The sequence below is a fragment of the Lynx canadensis genome, chromosome D1, assembly GCF_007474595.2.
Source record: "Lynx canadensis isolate LIC74 chromosome D1, mLynCan4.pri.v2, whole genome shotgun sequence".
Lineage (NCBI taxonomy): Eukaryota > Metazoa > Chordata > Mammalia > Carnivora > Felidae > Lynx > Lynx canadensis.
Genome location: NC_044312.2, coordinates 107,251,866 through 107,276,707, shown reverse-complemented (window position 1 = coordinate 107,276,707; position 24,842 = coordinate 107,251,866). Strand labels below are relative to the sequence as shown.

The 24,842-nt window shown below is 49.6% G+C and overlaps 1 protein-coding gene and 1 pseudogene across 4 annotated transcripts in view; one reads left to right on the top strand and one right to left on the bottom strand.

The window, feature by feature from the left end:
• The window catches only part of PLAAT3 (phospholipase A and acyltransferase 3), a 37,867-nt gene extending 21,602 nt beyond the window's left edge, over nucleotides 1-16,265 (top strand). For all 4 annotated transcript variants that reach the window (XM_030331052.2, XM_030331048.2, XM_030331051.2 and 1 more), the window contains exons 3-5: nucleotides 62-164; nucleotides 7,916-8,184; nucleotides 15,995-16,265. In XM_030331052.2, coding sequence (XP_030186912.1) covers nucleotides 62-164; nucleotides 7,916-8,184; nucleotides 15,995-16,096 — 474 coding nt within the window. In that variant the 3' untranslated portion in view covers nucleotides 16,097-16,265. The remainder of the gene's footprint in view (nucleotides 1-61; nucleotides 165-7,915; nucleotides 8,185-15,994) is intronic.
• LOC115525284 lies at nucleotides 2,899-3,659 on the bottom strand (annotated as a pseudogene).
• Nucleotides 16,266-24,842: the final 8,577 nt, after the last annotated feature.

The window sequence follows — 24,842 nt, the reverse complement described above, 5'->3', positions numbered from 1 at the left end:
GCTACCTGGTTCCAAGGTCTCACTTGTACCACCTCTAACAGCCCTGTTCTTGATTTTGCAGCCAGAGCCCAAAGTTGGAGACCTGATTGAGATTTTCCGCCCTTTCTACAGACACTGGGCCATCTACGTTGGCGATGGATACGTGGTCCACCTGGCACCCCCAAGTAAGGGCGCTGAGGGCCTCCGCTGTGCTGGGGCTGGGAGGAGAGGGAGATGGGCGGCTGTGGGTAACAGGTGACCTCAGCTCCCCGCCTGGTGGCTGGTTCCTGAGTGCTGCGGGGAGGCAATCTGGTGTGAGGCAATGGTTTTCAAACTCTGCCCCTTGGGACCCTAAGGGTTCCCTATAGGGGCTGAGGTGGGCTTCCAAGGGGGTGGCTCTGCTTTTGTGTTTTGTTTTTGTTTTTGTTTTGAGAGAGAGAGAGAGAATGTGAGCAGGGGACAGGGGCAGACAGAGAGGGAGAGAGAGAGAATCCCAAACAGGCTCTGAATTTAGTGCAGAGCCTGACATGGGGCTTGATCCCACAACCCTGGGATCATGACCTGAGCCAAAATCAAGAGTTGGATGCTCAACTGACTGAGCCATGCAGGCGCCCAGAACACATTCAACTCTTTTTCTTTTTTTTTTTAACGTTTATTTATTTTTGAGACAGAGAGAGACAGAGCATGAGCGGGAAAGGGGCAGAGCGAGGGAGACACAGAATCTGAAACAGGCTCCAGGCTCTGAGCCGTCAGCACGGAGCCCGACACGGGGCTCGAACTCACGGACCGTGAGATCATGACCTGAGCCGAAGTCGGACGCTCAACCGACTGAGCCACCCAGGCACCCCAACACATTCAACTCTTAAGTGTAAAGCTCCCTGAGAGAGCATGGGCTTTTGGGCAGCAGGTTTGGTGGCGAACCTCATTTCTAGTCTTCAGTCTCGGTTTCCTTTTCTGTAAACTGAGGCTAAGAACACTTCACCGGGAGAATCGTCGTGACGGTCCCCTATCACTTTTCTTACACTTTTTTTTTCGCTTAAACTGAGGTATAACATAAATATAGTAAAGTACAGAAACATAGTAAAGCGTATAGTCAGTGAATTAAAAAAAAAAAAAAAGTCTCCATCCGTGTGACAGTGACCCAGACCAAGATCTGGAACATTTCCCCTACCCTAAGAGGCTCCCTCTTATCACTGCCCCACCCCCACCCCCAGGGACGATCGCTATTGTAGCTTCTCTTGCCATAAATCAGTTTTGCCTGCTCTAGACCTTCATGTCAGAAGAGCTGCATAGTCTGTGCTCCTTTGCGTCTGGCTTCTTTCCTTCAGCCCGTGAGAGTCATCGGCTTGTGAGGAGCAAGTTCTTTATCATTGCTGGGTGTTTTCTGTTATGTGAATACACGTTGGTTTGCTATCCGTTCTCCCGCTGCCGGACATTGGATTGGTTCCAGTGTTCGGCTGCTGTGAACACAAGTTGCTGTGGACATTCTTGGACAAGTCTTTTGCCCCCACCCTCCCCCTTCCTCTAACTAATGGCCTCACCCTGTAATTACAGAGAAACCAGAAGTAACCAGAGTATAGGTCATCTTCCCCAGCCCTGGTGAACCAAAACCCCCAATATCTGCACCCATATCATCTGCCTTTTCTTCTGCTAAAATGCAAAAAGTGCCCCTGTCCTAAGGTTTAAAAGGCCAGCCTCTGCATGGGGGTCCTAGACCCCCTCTCTTACTTTCATGAGCACTTTGCTCCTCAAATTCCTCACCTCCTGTATTATCATGGTCCCCCTCTCTACTAGGTTATTCCAACTGGCGTAGAAACCACGGTAATAGCTCTGTTGATGAAATGAACAACGCTCCCCCGCCCTCCCCATGTCTTCTCTAGATAACTCCCTGTAGAGCGAATCTTTGATTGTCTACCATGGCCAGCAACGCTTCTTCACTTGCCCGTCCCTCTTCGGTTCCCTCCACTGGGCTGTCTCTTTGTTTAGCCCCCTCCCGAGGTAGCCCTTCTCACAGCTACTGAAAGACCTTTCACATCTTGACAAAGCTAAAGGTCCATTTTCTCGTCAAAACTTACGAGGCTTCTCTGCAGCATTTGACGCGAGCAACCTCTCCCTGGTCTTCACCCAGCACCCGTCTTTCTTCCTCTCTCACTGGGCCCTCCTTTCATGGTCTCCTGTGTGGGTTCTTCATCCTGTCCCATATCCCTCATCCTTACTCTCCCCAGGTGACCTCCTCGGGCCCCTGGCTTCCAGCACTTTCTATTGGTGGATGTTTCCTAAGCTCATACCCGCAGCTTAGGCCTCCCCGCTCAGCTTCAGCCTTGTATATAGCCTCTTGACCACTTGGCATCTCCACTTGGGTGTCCAGTTGGCACATTGAACTTGACACGCCCTGAAAGTCTCCAGTGGATGGCACTACCCAGCTTCTGGAGCCCCAAATCCAGGCGTCACCCTCAATCCTTTTCACCCCGCATCTGATCCACCGGGAAAGCTGGTTGCCTTTATCTCCAAGACAGACCCCGGGTCTGATCACTTCTCACCGTCTCCACTGTCGTGCCCTGGGGTAAGCTACCATTCTCTCATCTGAAGCTTCCGGCTGGTCTCTCTGCCTCTCGCCCGCTTGTGGTCCGTCCCTCCTTCCCTGGGCAGCCAGCATGATCATTCTAAAGTATAAATCTGATTAGGTGACTTCTCTCCTTAAAATTCCTCCCCCCTCTCAGTTCAAGTTTAATAGAAACAACAAAAGATCAAAAGCGATGCCCCACTACCGTGCAGATCAGTTGGCCTGCCCCATAGCACAGCCTGAGCTGCGACCAGGAAGAAAGGGAGGAAGGCTGGCCCGAGGAAGAAAGGCTGGCCTCCCCAGCCCCTGCAGGAAAGGCCTGTCCTATCCCAGTACCAAATCTAAAGTCTTGTGTTTTAAGCATGACAATAGTACAAAAGAGGTTTTGTTTTCATGGCCGCCCACTGCAGCCCGGCCCGAAAATGACCCAGCGCTTGCCTCTGCTTAGAGAATTATTCTTTGCTCTTCTGGACATCGGGCTTGACTGTATCACTGTCAGGCTTTCAGCCAGCTGGGCCCACTCCCGCCATGCTTGTCAGTAAACTGGGAGGCCTGAACTAGTCTCAGAGTCTCATCCACAGAGCGGCCGACAGGGAGGTCATTCACATGATGTGCCGAAGGATTCCTTCATGATCAATGATAAAGAGGCCCCTGAATGAGATGCCTTCATCAGCCTTGAAGACTCCATTGTCCTGAGCGATGGTACCCTAGGGGTGTGATACCTGGGTCCCAGTCCTGGGTGTGTGGATCCACGACAGAAATGAGAGTCCACAGAAGCACCAATCACTTGCAATCGAGTTTCTTACATTCTCCCGTCCTGTCACTGACAGCAAAGATCTCCGTGGGGAACGCGAAGGTGAAAAGACAAGAGAGTAGAAGAAGAACACAGCGTAGATTTTCCTTTGTGGTCAGAGAGGCTGATGCCTTTGAACTGGTCATCTGGCATAACGGCCGTGGCTTTGTACTTGGGGGCAGGGTGCCCAGTTTTGGCATTTCCTGAAGCCATCTTGCTATCTGCCCCTAACCACTCTCGAGCACCAGAGCTCACCTGGATGCCTCCCCCTTCATGGCACCCTACGTTGAGTAGGGCAGGCCCCCGGGAGGGGGGGAGGATGAGGAGAAAGTGCCAACCGGGGTGTGGGAGTGCTTCTCACCAGCTCTGAGACAACGTGCCAAAGACCAGTTGGGAAGAAGATGCCCCTTAAAATTCTTTTTTTTTTAATTTGTTTTAAGTTTATTCATTTTTGTGAGAGAGAGACAGAGCATGAGCAGGGGAGGGGCAGAAAGGGGGGTGCGGGACACAGAATCCAAAGCAGGCTCCAGGCTCTGAGCTGTCAGCACAGAGCCCGATGTGGGGCTTGAACTCACGAACCGCGAGATCATGACCTGAGCTGAAGTCAGATGCTTAACTGACTGAGCCACCCAGGTGCCCCAGTCCTTTTTTTTTAATGTTTATTTTTGAGAGAGAGCAAGAGAGAGAGTGCGAATGAACAGGGGAGGGGCAGAGAGAGAGACAGAGGGTCCGAAGCAGGCTCTGCGCTGACAGCAGAGAGCCTGATGTGGGGCTCGAACTCACCTGAACTGAAGTCGGAGGCCTAACTGACTGAGCCACCCAGCCACCCCCAAATTCTTGATCGGCTTTTCCATGACACATAGAATAAGACTCAAAGTTTATACTGTGGCCCATGAGGTCCGGTGTGGTCTGGCCTCTGCTTGCCTCTCTGACCCTCATCTTTCTCTCCCCTCCTCCTGGGTCTCTGGATTGCAGCCACACCGGCCTCCCTGCATTGCCCTTGCCCTTCCTTTTACACGTGATGCTCCTTCCTGGATCTCAGCACAGCTGCCTTGCCCCCATCATTCCAGGCTCCACTCGACGCCCATTCCCTGGGGTGGACCTCCCCTTCCCAAGGCTCCCCTCTCCTGTAATCCTCTCCTAGTCATCATCTCCTGTAATATTTCACCTAATCTAATCCAGAGCATTTTCACTGCCTAGAAGTACCTGATTTTGTGTATTTGCTCCTTATCGGGGTGAGTCCTCTCACTGCAATGTGAGCCACTTGAGGGGAGGCACCCTGTCCAGTTCATGCCACTGCCTCCAGCACCTTGGACAAGGCCCGACACACAGGAGGGCGTCCATGTTGCCTGATTGCACAGTGGATGTACCTGGTGGACAGGAGACAGGGGAGGGCATGGCAGGGATCCTGGGGACAGGTGTGTGTCACGGGTCATTGGGTGGGTGATGCTCCTTTAATGGGAAAAGTTGCTTCCACGTGTATCTTCTCCTGAGAGCTACGCAGGAATCTTGCCAGATAGGTCAGGACTGACCTCATGCTACTCAGGAAATGGTAGAAATCAGAGTTGGAAGGAAGCATGGAGAACGACCCTAATGATAGTGACAGCTGACACTTGCTGGGCACTCCCCCTGTTCCAGGCACCAGAGAAGTCACCTTACATGGCCAGGTCTGATCGTCCTTGCAGCCCCCACTGCGGTACAGTAGGGACAGAGAGGGCTGTTATCGTCTCTGTTCTACAAGGAATTGGAGACTCTGAGAAGTTAAGCACCTTGCCCAAGGTCACACAGCAGATAGAGGTAGAGGTGGGAGTTGAACTCTGGCTGTCTGACTCTCTATTCTGGGCCTTTAACCATGATGTTATACTGCCCAGTCTGATATTTCCCCCAATTCGGTCATCAAATGTGTGCCATACTCATGTGCCCTTTCTATGATTGCTTAATTAATATTTTCTTTTTTTAAAGAAAGATTTGTTTTTGAGTTTATTTATTTTGAGAGAGAGAGCACGAAGAGGGAAGGGACAGAGAGAGAGAGAGAGGGAGAGGGAGAGAGAATCCCAAGCAGGCTCCCTGCTGTCAGCACAGAGCCCGACGCAGGGCTCAATCCCACACACCATGAGATCGTGACCTGAGCAGAAAATCAAGAGTCAGATGCTCAGCTGACTGAGCCACCCAGGCATCCCACTTAATATTTTCTTTAATGGCTAACTTAAAAAAATTTTTTTAATGTTTATTTATTTTTGAGAGACAGAACGCGCGAGCAGGGGAGGGACAGAGAGAGAGGGAGACACAGAATCGGAAGCAGGCTCCAGGCTCCAAGCCATCAGCGCACAGCTTGACGTGGGGCTCGAACTCACGATCCGTGAGATCATGACCTGAGCCGAAGTCTGACGCTTGACCGGCTGAGCCACCAGGCGTCCCTTTAATGGACTGACTTTAAAAACAGAAATTAATCCTTTGAAAAGGACCTTTAAATTACGATGTGTGTTTGGGTGTCAGTTTTGGTATGTATCTGGGGACTCCCACTGTGTTGGCTCAGCAAAATGAAGTGACAGGTCGGGACCACTCAGCGATGGGGCCAGAATGAGTCTCATTGTCAGCCAGGGCCCTATTGTACCACCCACCAGGGTACCCACCTCTTTTATTTACTCCAATGGCTCCCTCAAACACCTCCTGCCCTATTGGTAGCCAGTCTGAACTCCCCTGGTTTTCTAAATTCTCAGGATTCTACTCAGGGCAGAGGGGTTTAGTCCTCTTTGGAAAGCCCAAGCAGCGTAAGACCTGGAATCTGATCAGCCCCTCCTGGCATTGCTTGTTGCTGTCACACGGTGTCACAGTGGAAGACAGTTCCTGCCCAGCCTAACACGGTGCGTCCCCTGCCAGGAGGAGCCTTGGAGATCCGATCCCAGCAGGGCCACAGAGGCCCTCTGAGAGAGACTGGGTCCCTCCGGGGTCCACCTCTTTGGTGTGCACCCGCTTTTTCAGCCGTCGTACGCAAAGCACGCTCGCACTGTGTAGGTTGGCCGCCTTGGGGGCAGATGGCCAGTCTCTGTGCTGACATCAGCCTCCCCTCCCCACCCTCCTGGTCCTTGTATTGACCCTAGACTGCCTTTCTTTGAGTCAGTTTTATGGTTTTAAAAATGTCTAGTGTTTATTTTTGAGAGAGAGAGGGAGGGAGGGAGGGGCAGAGAGAGAGGGAGACACAGAATCGGAAACAGGCTCCAGGCTCTGAGCCATCAGCCCAGAGCCCGACGCGGGGCTCGAACTCCCGGACCGCGAGATCGTGACCTGGCTGAAGTCGGACGCTTAACCGACTGCGCCACCCAGGCGCCCCATGGGAAGCATTTTTTTAAACGTTTATTTATTTTTGAGAGAGACAGAGACAGAATGTGAGCAGGGGAGGGGCAGAGAGAGAGGGAGACACGGAATCTGAAGCAGGCTCCAGGCTCTGAGCTGTCGGCACAGAGCCCGACGCAGGGCCCGAACCCACAGACCGCAAGATCATGACCTGAGCCGAAGTTGGATGCTTAACCGACTGAGCCACGCAGGCGCCCCTATTTTTTTTAAATTAAAGTATAGTTGACACATGATGTTGCATTAGCTTCAGGTGTGCAGTGAAGGGACAAGTCTGCCCATTCCGCTGTGCTCACCGCAAGTCTAGACGCCATCCGCCCCCATAAGAGGCTACTACAACATCCCTAATGACACTCCCTGTGCTGTGCCTTTTATCCCCATGACTTCCTCACCCCGTAACTGGAAGCCTGTACCTCCCACTCCCACCCCACCCCTGCTCCTTCCCCTCTGGCGACCACCGTTTCATTCTCTGTCTTATGGGTCTGTTTCTGCTTTTTGTTTATTTCTTTAGTCATTTGTTTCGTTTTTTAAGTTCCACATGTAAGTGAAATTATACGGTATCCATCTTTCCCCGTCTGACTTCTTTCGCTTCGCGTTAATACCCTCAAGCTCCACCCGTGTGGTTGCAAATAGCAAGACCTCATCCTTTTTTGTGGCTGAGTAATATTCCACAGGCAGTTTAATTTCTGGAGCTTTGGTGTCCCTTCCAGGCCCTCGGCCTCGGCCGGGGCCGTGCCAGTGCACCCAGTGGGCCTCCCTGGCACCACGTCTCGAGGAACCGCTTCCAGAAGTCTGGGAGCTACAGACCCACCTTTTCTGCAGTAATCAGCCTTGTATTTGTCCCGGGAGCGCATCCCTGCTGGACTCCCAGAAGGGTCATACTCTATTCCCCTAGGGAGATGGCTGTGCTCAGGGCCCATATTTGCACAGCCAACAGGGCCCCTGAGGAGTCACGGGGTGTAGAAGGTCAGCTTCTCTGGGTCCAAAAAAAAAAAAAAAAAAAAATCACAACAAATCCCGAAACTTGACCACTCCACATTTCAGATAAGGAAACCGGGGCCCGGAGACCGCAAGTACCTTCTCCAAAGCCACACAGCAGGTGTCTGGCCCTGCTCCCCGTTCCCTCCCACATCTGCTCACGCTCTTGTGGATGGTGCCAAGGGCCTGTGGACGGACCCCACGGGCCTGCCCGGGACCGATCCCTCTGTCTCCTCTTGGTGAATCCTCAGGTGAAATGGTGGGAGCGGGCGCGGCCAGCATCATGTCCACCCTGACTGAGAAGGCCGTGGTGAAAAAAGAGCTGCTGGATGACGTGGTCGGGAGAGACAGGTACCAGGTCAATAACAAACACGATGACAAGTACTCGCCGCTGCCTCCCAGCAAAATCGTCCAGCGGGCGGAGCAGCTGGTGGGCCAGGAGCTGCCCTACTCGCTGCCCTGTGAGAACTGCGAGCACTTTGTGAACGAGCTGCGCTACGGAGTCGCCCGCAGCGATCAGGTGCGTCCCCAGCCTGTGTCCCCGTCCCCCGGAGCCGGGCCATTCCCTCAGCTGACTGTGGCTGGGCGTCAGGCACAAAGACGATGAAGCGGTAGAGGCAGAATCCCTGCCGTCGTCAGCCGCTGCCTTGATGGAATCCTGTGTTTTGAATAACCTTCTTCTTTTTCTTTTTTAAGTTTATTTATTTATTTTGAGAGAGGGGAGCACAAGTGGGGGAGGGGCAGGGAGAGAGAGAGAGAGGGAGAAACCCAAACAGGCTCCGCACTGTCCGCGCAGAGCCCGACACGGGGCTCGAGCTCACGAACCGTGAGATCATGACCTGAGCCACCCAGGGGCCCCAACACTATTCTTTTATCCACTTAGAACTTTGCTAAGAGTGAAGAAAGCGCACGGTAGAATTTTCCTGTGCCCAGGAATAATGCTGGGGCTTCGCGCAGGGGAGCCGTGTAGTCTAACCGGCTAATTTTCTGTGCTCTAACAGAATTTCAGCCTGTCCGCTTAAAAAAACAAAAAGGGGGGCGCCTGGGTGGCGCAGTCGGTTAAGCGTCCGACTTCAGCCAGGTCACGATCTCGCGGTCCGCGAGTTCGAGCCCCGCGTCGGGCTCTGGGCTGATGGCTCAGAGCCTGGAGCCTGTTTCCGATTCTGTGTCTCCCTCTCTCTCTGCCCCTCCCCCGTTCATGCTCTGTCTCTCTCTGTCCCAAAAATAAATAGACGTTGAAAAAAAATTTTTTTAAAAAAAACAAAAAGGCAGATTTCTTCGCCTTTCTAACGAGGGACAGCTTTTTCTGTTTCATGCTGTTCTCCTTGAAGACCTGTGTGTGCTCACACCACGTGGCCCTTTTTTGTGATCAGAGCTCCCATAATTCAGCGCGGAGCCTGGGCTCACCCGGCAGCCCCGCGACTAGGAAATGCCCGGTGGTGGCCGTAGTGCTGACTCTCTCAGGCTTCACTACCGGCCCCCCCACCCCCACCCCATCCCCCGTAAAATGTGCACTATCAGAACTAACTAGAGACCACTTTCTTGCATTTGATGATACCCTTTGATGCCTCACGGACCACGCTCGCAGTCAGGCTATTGTGGTTTTCCTTGACAAAGTACCTTTTGTCCGAAGCCGCTGCCTCAGCATTTGCCCTCACTCTGTGAGGTTCTGTAGAGAACTGGGGGCGCGTTGTGCCTCCTGCATCATCTGAAACTGTTTGTCCCACCCGGACAGATCCGTTGAGCGAGGAAAACGCTGGGGACAAGTGCTTTCGGGCAGGTTCCGTAACAGAGAAGCACAGCTGTCACAAGGCCATGCCGGACTTCCTCCAGGAGGAAGGCTAAAGGTTGGCTTGTAGGCAAATGTCAGGTCAGCAGCTTCATCCGGACTCCGTCGTCACGCCTTCTGGCTGCTGGGAACGGCGGTTCCGGGTACCACGCTGGTGACGTCAGTGATGCGGGCGTATTTCCTGACACCGCGCACAGCTATGGTGGGTCCCTTTATGGCCCACGTAAGCCTGGGCAGCACCAAGATGTATATATTTTTCACCATCGAAGACCTCCAAGTTCTTGTCTCCAGGGGGTCATGTAGGAGTTTGGGCAGTGACAGCATCCAATCCAGGCAGCCTGTGAGCTTAGGCGGCAAGGGCATCGTCGACCGTGTTGGGTAAGCGTGTTCGTTTTGGGTATCAAGTTCATAGTTTCCATCCTTTTTGTTCCTGCAATTTTTGGCACGTTGTCCTCATTGGACTTCTTGGCATAAAAGCGAGGATCGAAAATCGTGGTCTTTGCTGTCCCTGGTTCTGCTTCAACACCTGACTTGGTTTGTGGGTGAGATTTCTTGATCCCTGTTCATGATGCTTTTTCCTGCCTTCGTTGGGAAAAAGCACAGTTTTGCTGACTTGGGGCATTGTGTCTTCACTGGGGACAGTGGCTGTGAGCGGAAGGGAGGGCTGGCTCTCCCTTTGCTTTGTCACGGGAGCCCGTGCCCCCAGAGTTGCGCCTGGATAGTGCTGGAAATGGGAAGAGGCCGAACTTTCTCACGGTTTCTTGCTGATCTGAATTGTTTCCGCTGAGTTTTGTTACCTTCAGTGTTGCTGCTGCACCTGATAACACGTGAAGGGCGGAACGGTGACTGTGAGGACACGGTGGCTTGGAAGCTGGGAAAGAAACTGGGGAAAGGGCCACTGGATACATTGGCTCTGCAGCTGGAGTGTACATTAGGGCAACTGACTTCTGTGTTGGGGGTGTTTTTTTCTTTTTTAATGTGTATTTATTTATTTTAAGAGAGAGAGAGCAGGGGAGGAGCAGAGAAAGAGGGAGAGAGAGAGAATCCCAAGCAGGCTCTGTGCTGTCACTGCAGAGCCCAATGCGGGATTCCAACCCATGAACCATGAGATCATGACCTGAGCAGGAACCGAGAGTTGGACATGCAACCGACTGAGCCACCCCGGTGCCCCTTGGGGGTGTTTTCTAAGCTTCAGAGTACATCCTCAACACTCACTAACAGAGGCTTTTGATCGACACCGAAACGAAGGTCTTAACGTCCATGGAGCTCATCTATGGCCACCATGTTTCAGCTCAGTGGCAGACTGTCGGGTTCTCAAATTATACAAGGAGAGTGCTATGCACATCAAATGGACTTGAATGTTGAGGTGAAAAAAGAGCTGGGACAGCAGATCTAATTCCTGAAAGCTTATTAGAGGTAGACAGAGTCCTGTCGTCTGGAACACCAATAGCAAAGCTGAGTGCACTCTTAGGCACTTGAGACAAACCAGGTTGAAGGGCAGAGGTCAGAGGTAAGGGGAATGTTTCCAACAAAGTGAAGGATGAATCTGAGCTGTGTGTGTGTGTGTGTGTGTGTGTGCGCGCGCACGCGCGTGCAGGCGTGCAGGAGCTCTCAGTGGCCCCGTCACAAAGCCAGATTATCACAACAGCAATCATTTAACCACATGCTTCTGTTCGATCAGTGTAACACATAGTTGTCTGTGTGATGCATCAGTGACGTTTTCCCGTGGCTGTTTGCTGGGATGTCACGTGTGTGTCTTCCTGAAATGCCCATAGTCTTTGCCTCACCTACGGGATGGCTTCCCCATCACCTTCCTGCCTTTCAAGTCTTGTAGACATGGCGTCGGCATTCCAAGTGGGTGCAGAAGGGTTTCGCGGCAGGTTTCTGAGCTAACTGTGGTTGCCTCTATTTTTTTGTCTTTTGTTGTTGTTGTTTCTGGAGAAGTCTTTGAAATTTAATTTTTAATCTTTCCAAGTAATGCATGCACACAATTTGTAAAGACAACCAGGGCTCAGGGTACCCTACCCCACACCTCTCTACTCCTCCCCATCCCCCCCAGCAGCCACTCTTCTCTCTTTGAGTTTGGCATTTACCTATTTCTGAGTTTCTTGTATTATATTTCTTCTTATTATTTTAATGTTTATTTAGTTTTGAGACAGAGAGACAGAGAGAGAGAGAGAGAGAGAGACAGGGCATGAATGGGGGAGGGACAGAGGGAGAGGGAGACAGAATCTGAAGTAGCTCCAGGCTCCAAACTGTCAGCACAGAGCCTGACGCGGGGCTTGAGCTCACCGACCGTGACATCATGACCTGAGCTGAAGTTGGACACTTAACCAACTGAGCCACCCAGGCTCCCCATTATTTAAAAATTTTTAAAAACTAAGTTTATTTATTTATTTTGAGAGAGAGAGAGAGAGAGAGTGAGCGAGGGAGGGGCAGAGAGAGGGAGAGAGAGAGAGAGAGAGTGGGGGAGGGGCAGAGAGAGAGGGAGAGAGAGAGAGAGAGAGAGAGAGAGAGAGAGAGAGACTTCCAAGCAGGCTCCATGTCACAGCGTGGAGCCCAACATGGGCCTTGAACTCACGAACCATGAGATCATGACCTGAGCTGAAACCAAGAGTTGGACCCTTAACCGACGGAGCTCCCCAGGCGCCCCAGGGTTTCCTTTTTCCTCGAAGATAATTATTATCTCCTTTCATTGCTTAGTTTTCCTTGTACCTATTGTCAGTTCTCCCCACACTGTCTGATTAGCCCTCAGTACAGTTCTCCACAAGGGAAATCATGTCCAAGTAATCTATCAGTTCTAGGATGTTCTCTTTGGACACATGCATCCCTGAGATGGCCATTCTACCGTCAGTGCTGGTTGGCTCTTGGCTGACCGCATGGTTTTACCCCAGGATTTCCCTTTGCTGTCTTCCTTGGGATTTCCTTTGCCTTTCTCTTGGATCGGATACCCTGGTTCCATGATCTCTTCATTTCTTATTTCTCGGATTTTCTCTTAATTTACGTAGACCACGTCCCTCAGAAGTGGCTTTAGGTTCGAAAGACAGTACATGAGATAACGGGGATGCTGAGGCACACCGCTCTTATCCGGTTTGGTTACTGTATAAGCTTCCCCTGGCTGCCGTCACAAATTACCACAAATTCAGTAGCTTAAAACAACCCAGAGTTACTGCCTTACCGTCGTGGAGGTCAGAGGCCTAAAAATGGTTTCACTGGGCTAAAATCAAGGTGAAGCAGGGCTGTGTTCTTTTCTGGAGATTCCGGGAGAGAATCTATTTTCTTGACTTTTCTGGCTTCTAGAGGCTTCCTGCGCTGCTCGGCTTGAAGCCCGTCCTCCGTGTTCAACATCAGCAATTGTTGATTGAGCCTTTCTCATGTTGCACGACGCTGACTCTTCTGATGCCCTCTTCCATCTTGTAAGGAACTTCATGGTTACACTTTGGAGCCCACGTGGGTAACCCAGGGTTAGCTCCCCTTTTTAGGGTAACTTGACTAGCAACCTAATTCTATCTGCACTCTGAGTTCTCTCTCGCCATGTAGCACAATATACTCACAGGTCCCTGGAATTAGGACATGGACGTCTTCAGGGGGCCATATTTCTGCCTCCCGGTTACTCTCTACAGCTGGCACAAGGCTGTTGTCCCGGGGATCTCCCCTCCCCATCATTCTGGAGAAATTCTCTTTGGTCCACTTTCGTACCGGAGCGCCCCCTCTTCTGCACCTCGTGTCTTCTTTCGTGGTTTACTACTCCCTTGTTCTGGCGGGAACCTTCTTTAGCAGCTTCTTGAAAAAGGATGTATGGAAGGTACATTTTTGAAAACCCTGCGTTTCTGAATTATTTTGTTTTACCCTTGCACCTGGTTTGATAGTTTGGATACGGAATTTCTAGTTTAGAAATTGTTTTACTCTAGAATTTTGGAGGCAATATTCCATTGCCTTCTTGCTTCCGGAATTGCTTTGGAGAAATCTAAAGCGATCCCAACTCTTGATCTCTTGATCTTTCCTCTCTTTCCTGTTTTTCTTCCCTGTGCTAGCATTTGGAGTATCTTTTCTTTACCCAATTTTCTTTATTATTATTATTTTTTAATATTGAGAGAGAAAGAGAGAGAGAGAGCACTAGTGGGGGAGAGGGGCAGAAGGAGAGAGGGAGAGAGAATTCCAAGCAGGCTCCGTGCTCAGCCCAGAACCCAAAGCGGGGGCTCGATCCCACGACCCTGGGATCATGACCTGAGCTGAACTCAAGAGTTGGACGCTCAACCCACTGAGCCACCCAAGTGCCTCTCTTTACCCAGTTTTCTAAAATTTCACAGTCGTGTGCCTTCGGGTGGGTCTACGTTAATCCATCATGATGGGCCTCAGAACACCATTTCCATCTGAAAACCTGCCTCCCTTAGTCCATGGATTATTTCATTGTTGATTCTCCTCTGTGTTTCCTGTATTATCTCTGGAACGTCTATTATTCAGATATTGGCCTGCCTGGATTATTCCCTCTTGTTTCCTTTGGCTTCTGTTTTCTTTGTCTTCATCTTTTTGCTCTTTTTAAAAAAAATTCTTTTTTTCTGAGAGATTTCCTCAACTTTATCTTTCAAACTTTCTTTTTTTTAATTTTTTTTTTCAACATTTATTTATTTTGGGGACAGAGAGAGACAGAGCATGAACGGGGGAGGGGCAGAGAGAGAGGGAGACACAGAATCGGAAACAGGCTCCAGGGTCTGAGCCATCAGCCCAGAGCCCAATGCGGGGCTCGAACTCACGGACCGCGAGATCGTGACCTGGCTGAAGTCGGACGCTTAACCGACTGCGCCACCCAGGCGCCCCTATCTTTCAAACTTTCTATTCAGTCTGTCATTTCCATTGTACTTTCTAAGAATTGTTTTTATTCTCTCAATATTCTATTATTTGTTATAGCACCGTGTGTTATTTATTGGATGCAGTACGTCCTCTTATTCTCTAGCGATCATTTTTTAAAGATGTTTTCTTTCCTAGATACGGTTTCTGGGTGCCTGGGTGGCTCATTCAGCTAAGCGTCCGACTCTTGATTTCAGCTTGGGTCGTGATCTCACGGTTCGTGGGTTCGAGCCCCACATCAGGCTCCGTGCTGACAGTGTGGAGCCTGCTTGAGATTCTCCCTCTCCCTCTCTCTCTCTCTGCCCCTCCCCTGCTCTCTGTCTCAAAATAAATAAATAAACTTTAAAAAACTAAACCTCGTTATTAAAAAAAATAGATATGGTTTCTGGTTCCCCAGATTGTTTTTTGTTGGTCTTGCTCTCTGTCTCCTGTTTCAGAGTCTTCCTCAGATGTCTGGTATCCTGGTCGTATGCTCATGACTCAGGGTGGGTGGTTTCCTACAGAATGGAAATTCTGAGTGAACTGAGAGGGGACAGTGGCTTGCTGACTTTGAGTTTCACTTCTGGGTGACATAGGTGGACAGTCTGTTGGGGAATCTTCGTATTGGTATCTTTTGTTTCTACTTGGGCTGGTCAGATTCCCCAGGAAAGTTTTCCTGACTCGTGTGTGATGGGTCAAGTTCTGGGAGCAGAGAGGGCCAGGAGGGCCAAGGGTCTCACCTTTAGCATGTTTCTGGTCTCTCCATCCCTTGTTTTGGGCACATCCTCATGTGTGCTTCTGGATTTCCAGAAGGCCCCCAAGTCTTCTGTTTCACCGTCTGCAGAGAATAAACTTTCAGACTTCCGCTGTGGTTAAGGAGGGGTCCGGGGACCTAGCCGCAGAGCTCTCTCTCCTGTTTCCGGAGGTATTTGACATTGCCAATAGGTGATCTTTCCTGAGGATCCTGTTGTACAACTCGGCCGGATCCTCGACTTTTCCTGCTGCCGCCTTAGAATGTAGAGTTCTGTGGGTCCCTTGTGGAATTATGCCTAAAACGAGTGCCTTCCTTTTGGTTAAGTGTCAGGAGAGAGTGAAATTTGACACACGTTCACTTTTTACCCCGAAATCTACTCTGACTTTTGCGACACTTTTTCCCCCCTAGTACAAGCAATACAAGTCAGCAATCCTAATAAAGTATGACATCGCTACTGCTCATAGTCGGGGGCTCATATAAGAACTCGTAGAGAGCATCTCTGTGCCTGGCAGAACTGGGCACGGGGGTTCAGCCAGGCACAAGGCAAGGGAGACGGGCGAGGTCCTGGCTCTCATGAAGGTCAAGGTTGGCATACTGACCATTCAACACGAGTTCCTGCCCCGCTTTGCACTCGCTTCAAGGGCTCCCCGCAGCCACCCGGGCTTCGCCGCCCTGCCCTTCGCACAACCGCGCTCTGAGGGTTTATGTGCTTTCAATACCCACAGAGTGAATCGAGTTGCCCTTAGGCCCATGTGCGTTCCTGGCCAGCTGGCTCCATCCATCTGTTCTTTCCCCATCCAGCCCTCTTCTCCCCATTTCCCTGCCAATATCAGTTGACTCCCGAGTTTGTCGAGTGGGCCAAGGGGCATGTGAGTCTCCCGGAGCGGAGCGTTCTTGTCGCAGGTACGGCCTGCACGCGGAGTCCCCGCAGAGTCTGATCTCCCCTCCGCTCTCTTGCAGGTCAGAGACGCCGTCGTGGCGGCTGGCATCGCCGGCGTGGGCTTGGCCGCCGTGGGCCTCATCGGAGTCATGTTCTCCAGAAACAAGCGGCAGAAGCAATGAGTGGGAAGGGACCGTCCCAGCAGCAGTGACTTTTGTACACTCAGGGGGTCTTGTCGGGCCGGAGGTGTTGAGGTTTCAGTTTGCAGATTTCATGCTGTTTGATGATAAGGCTTATTTTCGCAGTATAAAATAAAGCCCAGTAAGGGAGGATTTTGCTGGAGGAAATACAGCAGGAGCTGCCTGGTGTGAAGTGTGTCGAGTGCACAGCCGGGCCCTGGACCCTCTGGTGGTCTTCCCTGCCTTTGTCTTTGCCGGCTGCGTTCTTCCCCTTGCAGGAAACAGGCCGACTCCTGAGCTCAAGTAATGGGCATCTCGGGTTGTGGGGAGACAGGCGAGCAGCGGGGGAGACGGACAGATGGACGTGACCGATGCGCGAGGACGGGACCCTTGGCCTGGAACTAGACCCGGGACGGCTTCTTCCGGGGCTCAGCAGCCGAGGTCTGCGGGTGGTCAGTGGAGCCAAAGCCCAAACCAAAGCCCGAACCAAACCTCTGCCCGAAGGAAACTCGGTGTGTGCTCTCGCCGATGTTGTGAAAACCCCCCTCGTCTCCCCCTGCTCCCCACACCTTTCCTCTGCCTTGTCGCCCCCAGCCCCCCCGCGCCCCCCTTTCCTGGCTACTCGGGCTGGCCGTGTCCCCCCACCCCCGAGTCTTGGATCTCGCACCCCTCCTGCGGCCCCCTCTTCCCGTGGCCCGTCCGCTCCACGCCCCCCATCCACGGTGGCTCTCAGCTTTCACGCCCAGCCTGCCGCTTGGCCAGTCAGCCCTGCCCACGGGGCCGGGTCACAGGGAAGCCTCAGACCCCGGCTGCGGCTGCCCCCACGACCGGTCTCCCCTGGGGACGAGGCACCACCTTCTGTGGCTTGAGGTCTGCCGCTGCTGCTGGCCGGACTTGGCAGGTGTTCAGAGGGGCCACTTGTCTGCAGGGGGGCCTTCGTGGCTTCCTCAGAAGTACTGTGCTGGGGCCAAGAGGCCTGCCCTCCACAGGGCAAGGCTTCTCCATCTGGTTGCAGATCTGTCCTTTTGTCGGCCCTGCTTGCCCGGAGACCTTCGTCTGTCAGACTCCCGGACGGGACTTGCCCGTGGCTCCCTGCCAACTCCCTCCTGCTTGGCCGAGATCCAGTCCAGGGTCAACTCGTGCCCACCCACACCCCAGCGTAGAGATGAGAATAGTTGTCTCCCAGTGCGGTTTTCTTTGTGTCTCAGCTCTGCTGATGTAACATCTCGTCCCAGTTCTCAAGCTCCCCAAAGCAGGGGACGTAGGCCAAATTCGAAGGGCGGGTACTCCCGAAGGCCCCCCTCTCACACGGCATAAGGTGAGACGATGGGGACGCATGAGGTGGAAACCTTCAGGCTAATTATCGAGAACAGAGGGCCGAGGAAGGATAAACACAAGAAAACAAAACGAAGACACCTGGTTCCATTAAAAAATAAAAATTCTATCCAACAAAGTGGGATGCTGTAGAAATAACCAAACAAGATAGAAAAATTGGTTCCAAATACATTGATCGTCACCATATAAACTGGCCACGTAAGAGAGACACCTTTCACTGGGTTGGAGACAGACACTGGGTTAAGACTGATGTCTTTAAAAAATGAACGCTATCGAGGAGAAACACTGAGGGGGTGTGAAATCTGTCCTCCATTGAAAGACACGCTCGGCCCAAAGCAGCTAAATGTGAAAAAACACCCGTGAAAGCAACTTGAGACAATTGGGGGAAATTCGAGTATGGCCCGGGTATTAAAGAACATTAAGGAATTATTAATTCTATTAAGTGAATTGGTTTTAGGCTTGTGTGAACACATGACCTGATTTAAAGAAACAGACGCAGGGGCGCCTGGGGGCGCTCAGTCGGTTGGGCGTCTGACTCTTGATTTCGGCTCAGGTCATGATCTCACGGTTCGTGAGTTGCAGCCCGGCTTCTGACTCCACACTGACAGTACGGAGCCTGCTTGGGATCCTCTGTCTCCCTCTCTCTCTCTTTGACCCTCTCCTGCTCACGTTCTCTCTCAAGATAAATAAACATTGACAAAATAGATGCAGATAAACCAAATATGACAAAACAGTAAATTTTTTTAATCGAGGCAGTGGGTATATAGGTGGTCATTGTACTAGTCTTTCTAGTACTTTCTATGTGTTAAGAATTTACATCATAAACCTTTTAAAAAATCTGAAATTTGAACTTGGACAGTTAAATAAGACTTTTGAACCTACTTCAATAAATATAATAATTTTTAAAAATTATAAAAGATACGTGAGGCAAATGCTAAGAACATATACTAACTAAAAGCTGGTATACTGTATTGGTATCAGAAAAAATAGGATTTAAGGCAAAAATTATTACTAGACAGAAAGGTCATTAAAAAGTGTGGCCTAAGGGGGGGCCTGGGTGGCTCAGCTGGTTAAGCGTCTGACTCTCGATTTCAGCTCAGGTCATGATCTCATGGTCTGTGAGATTGAGCCTTGCCTCGGGCTTTGTGCTGACAGCAGGAGGCTGCTTGGAATTCTCTCTCTCCCTCTCTCTCTCTGACTTGCCCTGGCTCTCTCTTTGTCTCAAAACAAGTAAAATAAACATTTTTTTAAAAAAAGTATGGCATACAGGGCAGCTGGGTGGCTCAGTCGGTTAAGTGTCCAACTTTGGCTCAGGTCAGGATCTCACGGCTCGTGGGTTCGAGCCCCGCCATCAGGCTCTGTACTGACAGCTCGGAGCCTGGATCCTGCTTCAGATTCTGTGTGTGTGTGTGTCTCTCTCTCTCTGCCCCTCCCCCGCTCACACTCTGTCTTTCTCTCTCAAAAATAAACATTAAAAAAAAAACAACAACAATAAATAGGGGCACCTGGATGGCTCAGTCGGTTAAGTGGCTGACTTCGGCCTGGGTCATGGTCAGTTTGTGGGTTTGAGCCCTGCATCGGGCTCCGTGCTGATAGCTCAGAGCCTGGAGCCTGTTTCAAATTCTGTGTCTCCCTCTCTCTGTCGCCCCCTCACTTACACTCTGTCTCTCTCTCTCAAAAAAAAAAAAAAAAAAAAAAAATTGAAAAAATAATTAATTAAAATACATAAAAAATAAAAAGTATGGCATAATAAGAAACATATTTGGTCTTTGTCCTTGGTTCCGAGCATGAGCTCCCTTGGAATTTCCTGAGTGATAAGATTCTCTAGTATTATTCAAAATGAACCCCTTTCTATCACACCTGAGTCTGTGCTAATGACTGATGTAAGGTGGGGGCACTCGAGAGCCTTATGATGGGGCTGGTCATCTGAAAGACCAAGTAATTAGAGGATTGGAACTTAGAGCACCACCCCTCTCCACCCCCCCCTCCCCCGCCCCGCTCCCACACTGATCTCTGGGAGAGGGAGTGAGGTTGAAGACAAAGCCCCATAAAACCTCTTGAACAAGGAGACTTGATGAGTTGTTGGGTTGGTGAATGCATGAGGTGCTGGGAGAGCCACATGTCTGAGGAGGGCACGGAAGCTCCTTGCATCCCTCTGCCCCCATATCCTGCCCTGTGCATCTCTCCCATTTGGTTGTTCCTGGGTTATACCCATTATAATAAGCTGCTAAACATAAGTAAAGTGCCTTTCTAAGTTCTGTGAGCTAGCAGATTTTTGGACCTAAGGGTGGTCATGGGAAACCCCAATTTATAACCCATGGACAGAGGCCTGGATGGGCCGGGTCTTGTGAATGACATCCGAAGGAGGGGAGGGGCGGTGCAGTCTGGTGAGATTGAGCCCTTACTGTGGGGTCTGTGCTAATTCCCAGGTGTCGCTGTCAAAACTGGAACGAGTTGTTGGACGCCCAGTTGGTGTCGGAGAATCACAGGATTGGTTGCTGGTGTAGGAAAACACTCCAAAAGGTTCTGTGAAAGTCTCAACTCGCCAGGAAGATATAATTCTTGACTTGTTTGCATCTAATACGAATCTCTAAACCAGATACTGAAAATGTTGGCCTATTGCAAGGAGAAATTGACAAATTCTCCATTACAGTAGGGAATGTAAATGCACTTCTCTCAGAACTGATAAATCAAGGAGACACAAAAATCAGCAAAGATATGGAACATTTGAAAAACCAACAAGCTGACTTAATATAGATAGCACAGTGTATATGCCGTGTACTACATAGTACAGTTGTGGCAAACAGATTCTTTTGACCACACACAAAGGAATGTATGTACATAAAACTGGCCTCAAAGCAAGTCTTAAGCAAATTTCAAGGGACTGGTGACATAGAGATTATCTTGTCTAATCACAGTGCATTAAGTTAGAAATGAATAAGGAAGAGATAGCTAGAAAACCCCTCTACTTTCAGAAATTTTAGAGCACATCGGTAGTTACATTATGAGACAAAGATGAAAACGTAATGGAAATTAGATAATATTCGGAACTGAATGGTAACAAAAATATTAGATATCGATCTTGGGGCCATGCAACAAAAGGGAGACTTGGAAAAATTTATAGCACAAGTCCTTATATGAAGAAAGAGAAAAGTGCAAATTAATAAGTTAATCATCCAGTTTAAGAAGATTGAAGGCAAACAGATGGCCAACAAATGCATGAAAAAGCACTCGGCGAAGGGCACCAGGGTGGCTCAGTCAGTTGAGTGTCCAACTCTTGATTTCAGCTTGGGTCACGATCCCAGGGTTGTGAGATCGAGTCTCGCATTGGGGAACTCCACGCTCAGTGCAGAGCCTATTTGGGATTCCCTCTCTCTCTCCCTCTCTCTGCTGTATCACCCCACACCTGTCAGAATTTTGCTGGTATCAGACAGAAAAGAAATAGCAAGTGTTGGTGAGGATGCGGAGAAAAGGAAATCCTTGTGCACTGTTGGTGGGAATTTAGTTGGTGCAGCCACTACAGAAGACAACATGAAGATTCATCAAAAAATTAGAAATAGGACTATCATATCCAGCAAATCCATGTTGGGGTATTTATTCCAAGAAAGAATAATAAAATGAAGGAAATCTTGCTTATTTCCAACAACATGGGGAGACATTGAGGGTATTACGCTAAGTGAAATAAATCAGGCAGAGAAAGAAAATTACTGTGTGATCTCATTCACACGTGGATTCTAAGACCAAACCAAATCAAACCACAAACAAACAAAACAAAACCAAAATGAAACAAAAAACCAGGCTGACGGATACAAAGAGCAAATAGTTGGTTGCCAGAGGGAGTGTGGAGCAGGCTAGATGGGTGAAGGGGGTTAAAAAGTACAGAGTTGTGGGGGCGCCTGGGTGGCTCAGTCGGTTGAGCATCCGACTTCAGCTCAGGTCATGATCTCACAGCTCATGAGTTCGAGCCCCATGTCGGGCTCTGTGCTAACAGTTCAGAGCCTGGAGCCTGCTTCGGATTCTGTGTCCCCCTCTCTCCGCCCCACCCCTGCTCATGCTCTGTCTCTCAGTAATAAATAAACATTAAAAAATTAAAAAAAAATAAAGAACTTACTACAGTGATAGATATCATATACTAATTTATAGAGCTAAATTCAGCTTCTATGAAGACGGCATAGAGTGAAGAAAGCATCTCCACCAGGAAACGTTACTGGAAACGGGGTCCTCACAGAGGTGATCACGTTAAGACAAGGTCATTAGCGTGGGCCCTAAGCCAGTATGACTGGGGTCCTTATGAGAAAAAGTAATACAGACGCGGGGAAGAATGCAAAGTGAAGACAAAGAGACACACGGAGGGAAGACAGGGGCAGAGACCGAAAGTCTACAAAGCCAAGGAATGCCGAGGACGGCCAGAAGCGAGGAAGAGGCAGGAACGGACTCTTCCCCACAGGCTCAGAGAGGGGATGGCCCTGTGGACAGCTGGACTTCTACTTCCAGACTCCAGAACCGTGACCCAATAATTTTGTGTTGTGTGAGCCCCCTCGTTTGCGGTCCTTGGCTACAGCAGCCCTCACCCGTCACCCACCCCTACTCATTTATGACCTCTCGCTGACTGGATGACACAATCCACACACGATGACGTCTGCCTCAAGCATTACTGTGTCTACAGCACCGGGTGCACCGCCTCACATGAGGTAGACATTCAGAAACGTGTGCGGAAGGCAGGAGTCTAGAGAGGAATCCGTTTCAGGGGAAAAGGTGTCGAACTCAAGTTTTGACAGACGCGTTTAAGAACAACAGCTCTCAACCACTGAGTCGTGGCCCCGGTGCAGAAACACCAGTCACCAGGTACAGGCCAAGGTTGAGGAAGGATGTTCTTTGCTTTTTACAGGACTATAAATTAGAACTAACTCCAGGTAATCCCCATAATAAATGACACCCTCATTCCTCTGTATGCTGATGTGTTTTCTTGAATGTCAACGGGACAGGTGGAATCAGAAAGTCATGCTAAGAACTGCATTCCACGCTGGAGTCGCCACGGAACAGTATTTTACAGGACGAACATAGAAGGACCGCTGCGTGGAGAATAGAAGACCGCGAGTAATTAACCGTAGGTAGTGACAGTAATGATAAATAATGGCTTGCAGTTATTAAGCACATACTCTTTTCCAGGCACACAAAGCTACGCATTTTACAAACACGGACTTATTAAGCCTCACCTGGATTACTACAACAGCTTCACAACCGGCCTCACTGAATGCACGCCTGTCCCTAAAAATCTATCCCAAATGCAGCAGCCAGAGTGACCCTCTGCTCACATAACATCACTACTCTGCTCAACACACGGCTCCCACCTCCCCCAGAGGAAGAGCCCGAGCCCTTGCAAAAGCCGAGCATCAGCAGGACCTAAATGCCTCGCTGACGTCATCGCTAAGCCTCCTCCTGTCACACTTCCCAGTCCCAGCCACTGGCCTCCTTGCTGCTCTCCAATCCTGCCAAGCACCCTCCACCCCAGGTCGTCTTGCTGTCCTGTCTCCTACACCACTACTCCCCACCCCCCCCAGATATAGCTGCAGAACTTACTCGCCCACTTTCTTGGGTTCTGTGCTCAACTCAGTAAGGCCTTCCCTCATCACCCAGCAGTAGATATATGGAGTGCAAGACCACTGTGAACCAAAATCTTCAATCCTTTGTTAAAACTACTCAGCTGTAGACTTGAAAAAAGAGTAGAGGACATCAGTGAGACCCTTAATAAAGAGATGAAAAAGAACCAATCAGAGATAAAGAACATAATAAATGAAACTAAAAATACGATAGAATAAACAGTAGGCTAGAGGAAGCAGAAGAACAAATCAGTGACCCAGAGGACAGAGTAATGGAAAGTAATCAAGGTGGGCAGGTAAGAGAAAAAAAATTATTCACAATGAGAATGGACTCAGGGAACTCAGTGACCCCATCAAATGTAATAGCATTCACTTTTAGGGATCTCAGAAGAAGAGAGAGAAAAGGGGGCAGAAAGCTTACTTGAAGAAATAATTGCTGAAAACTTCCTGAGTTTGGGCAAGGAAACAAATCTGCATCTAGGAGGCACAGAGATCCCCCAACAAAATCAACCCAAGGAGGTCCACACAAAGACACATAGTAATCAGGTTGCCTGGGTGGCTCAGTTGGTTAAGCGTCTGACTCTTGATTTCAGCTCTGGTCATGATCTCATGGTTTATGGGACTGAGTCCCGTGTTGGGCTCTGTGCTGACAGCGTGGAGCCTACTCAGGTCTCTCTCTCTCCCTCTCTCTCTGCTCCTCCCCCACCCATGCTCTCTCTCCTTCTCTCTCAAAATAAATAAACTTAAAAGAAAAAGCACATAGTAATTAAAATGGCAAAGTGACAAAGAATTTTAAAAGTAGCAAGAGAAAAGAAAGCAGTTACAGGGATGCCTGGGTTGCTCAGTCGGTTAAGGATGTGACTCTTCGTTTTGGCTCAGGTCATGATCTCACATTTGTGGGTTCAAGTCCTACATCGGGCTCTGTGCTGACAGTATGGATCCTACTTGGGATTCTCTCTCTCCGTCCCTTTCTCTGCCCCTCCCCTGCTCATGCTGTTTCTGTCTCTCTCAAAATAAATAAACTAAGAAAGAAAGAAAGAAAGAAAGAAAGAAAGAAAGAAAGAAAACAGTTACCTACAAGGCTATCTGCTTATTTTTCAGCAGAAACTTTGCAGGCTAGAGGGGAGTGCATGATATTTTCACAGTGCTGAAAGGAAAAAAATCTGCAGCCAAGAATACTCTATCCAGCAAGGCTATCATTCAGAATGGAAGAGATGAAGAGTTTCCCAGACAAACAAAAGTTAAGGGAATTCATGGCCACTAAACCAGCCCTACAAGAAATGTTAGAGGGGGCTCTTTGAGTGGGAAGGAAAGACCATAAGTAGGAGTGTAAAAGTAGGAAGAATAAAAGCAGTAAAAATAAGTATATCTGTAAAAATCAATCAAGGCACTAACAAAATAAAAGGATGTAAAGTATAGCACCATATATCTAAAATATGAGGGGGAGAGGAGTAAGAATGGGTTTAAATTTAAGTGACCGTCAACTTATGCTATATGCAGAAGATGTCATATACAAAGCTAAAGGTAATCACAAATCAAAAATCAGTAATAGATATGCAAAAAATAAAGAGAAAGAATCCAAGTATATTACTAAAAGAAGCCGACTAATCATGAGAGAAGAAAGCAAGGGAGAAAGGAACAGATAAGAACTACAAATACAACCATAAAACAAATGACAAAATGGCAATAAATACATACCTCTCAGTACTTACTTCAAATGTAAATGGACTAGATTCTCCAATCAAAAGACATAGGATGATGGAACAGATAAAAAAGGAAGGCCCATTTATATGCTGCCTATAAGAGACTCATTT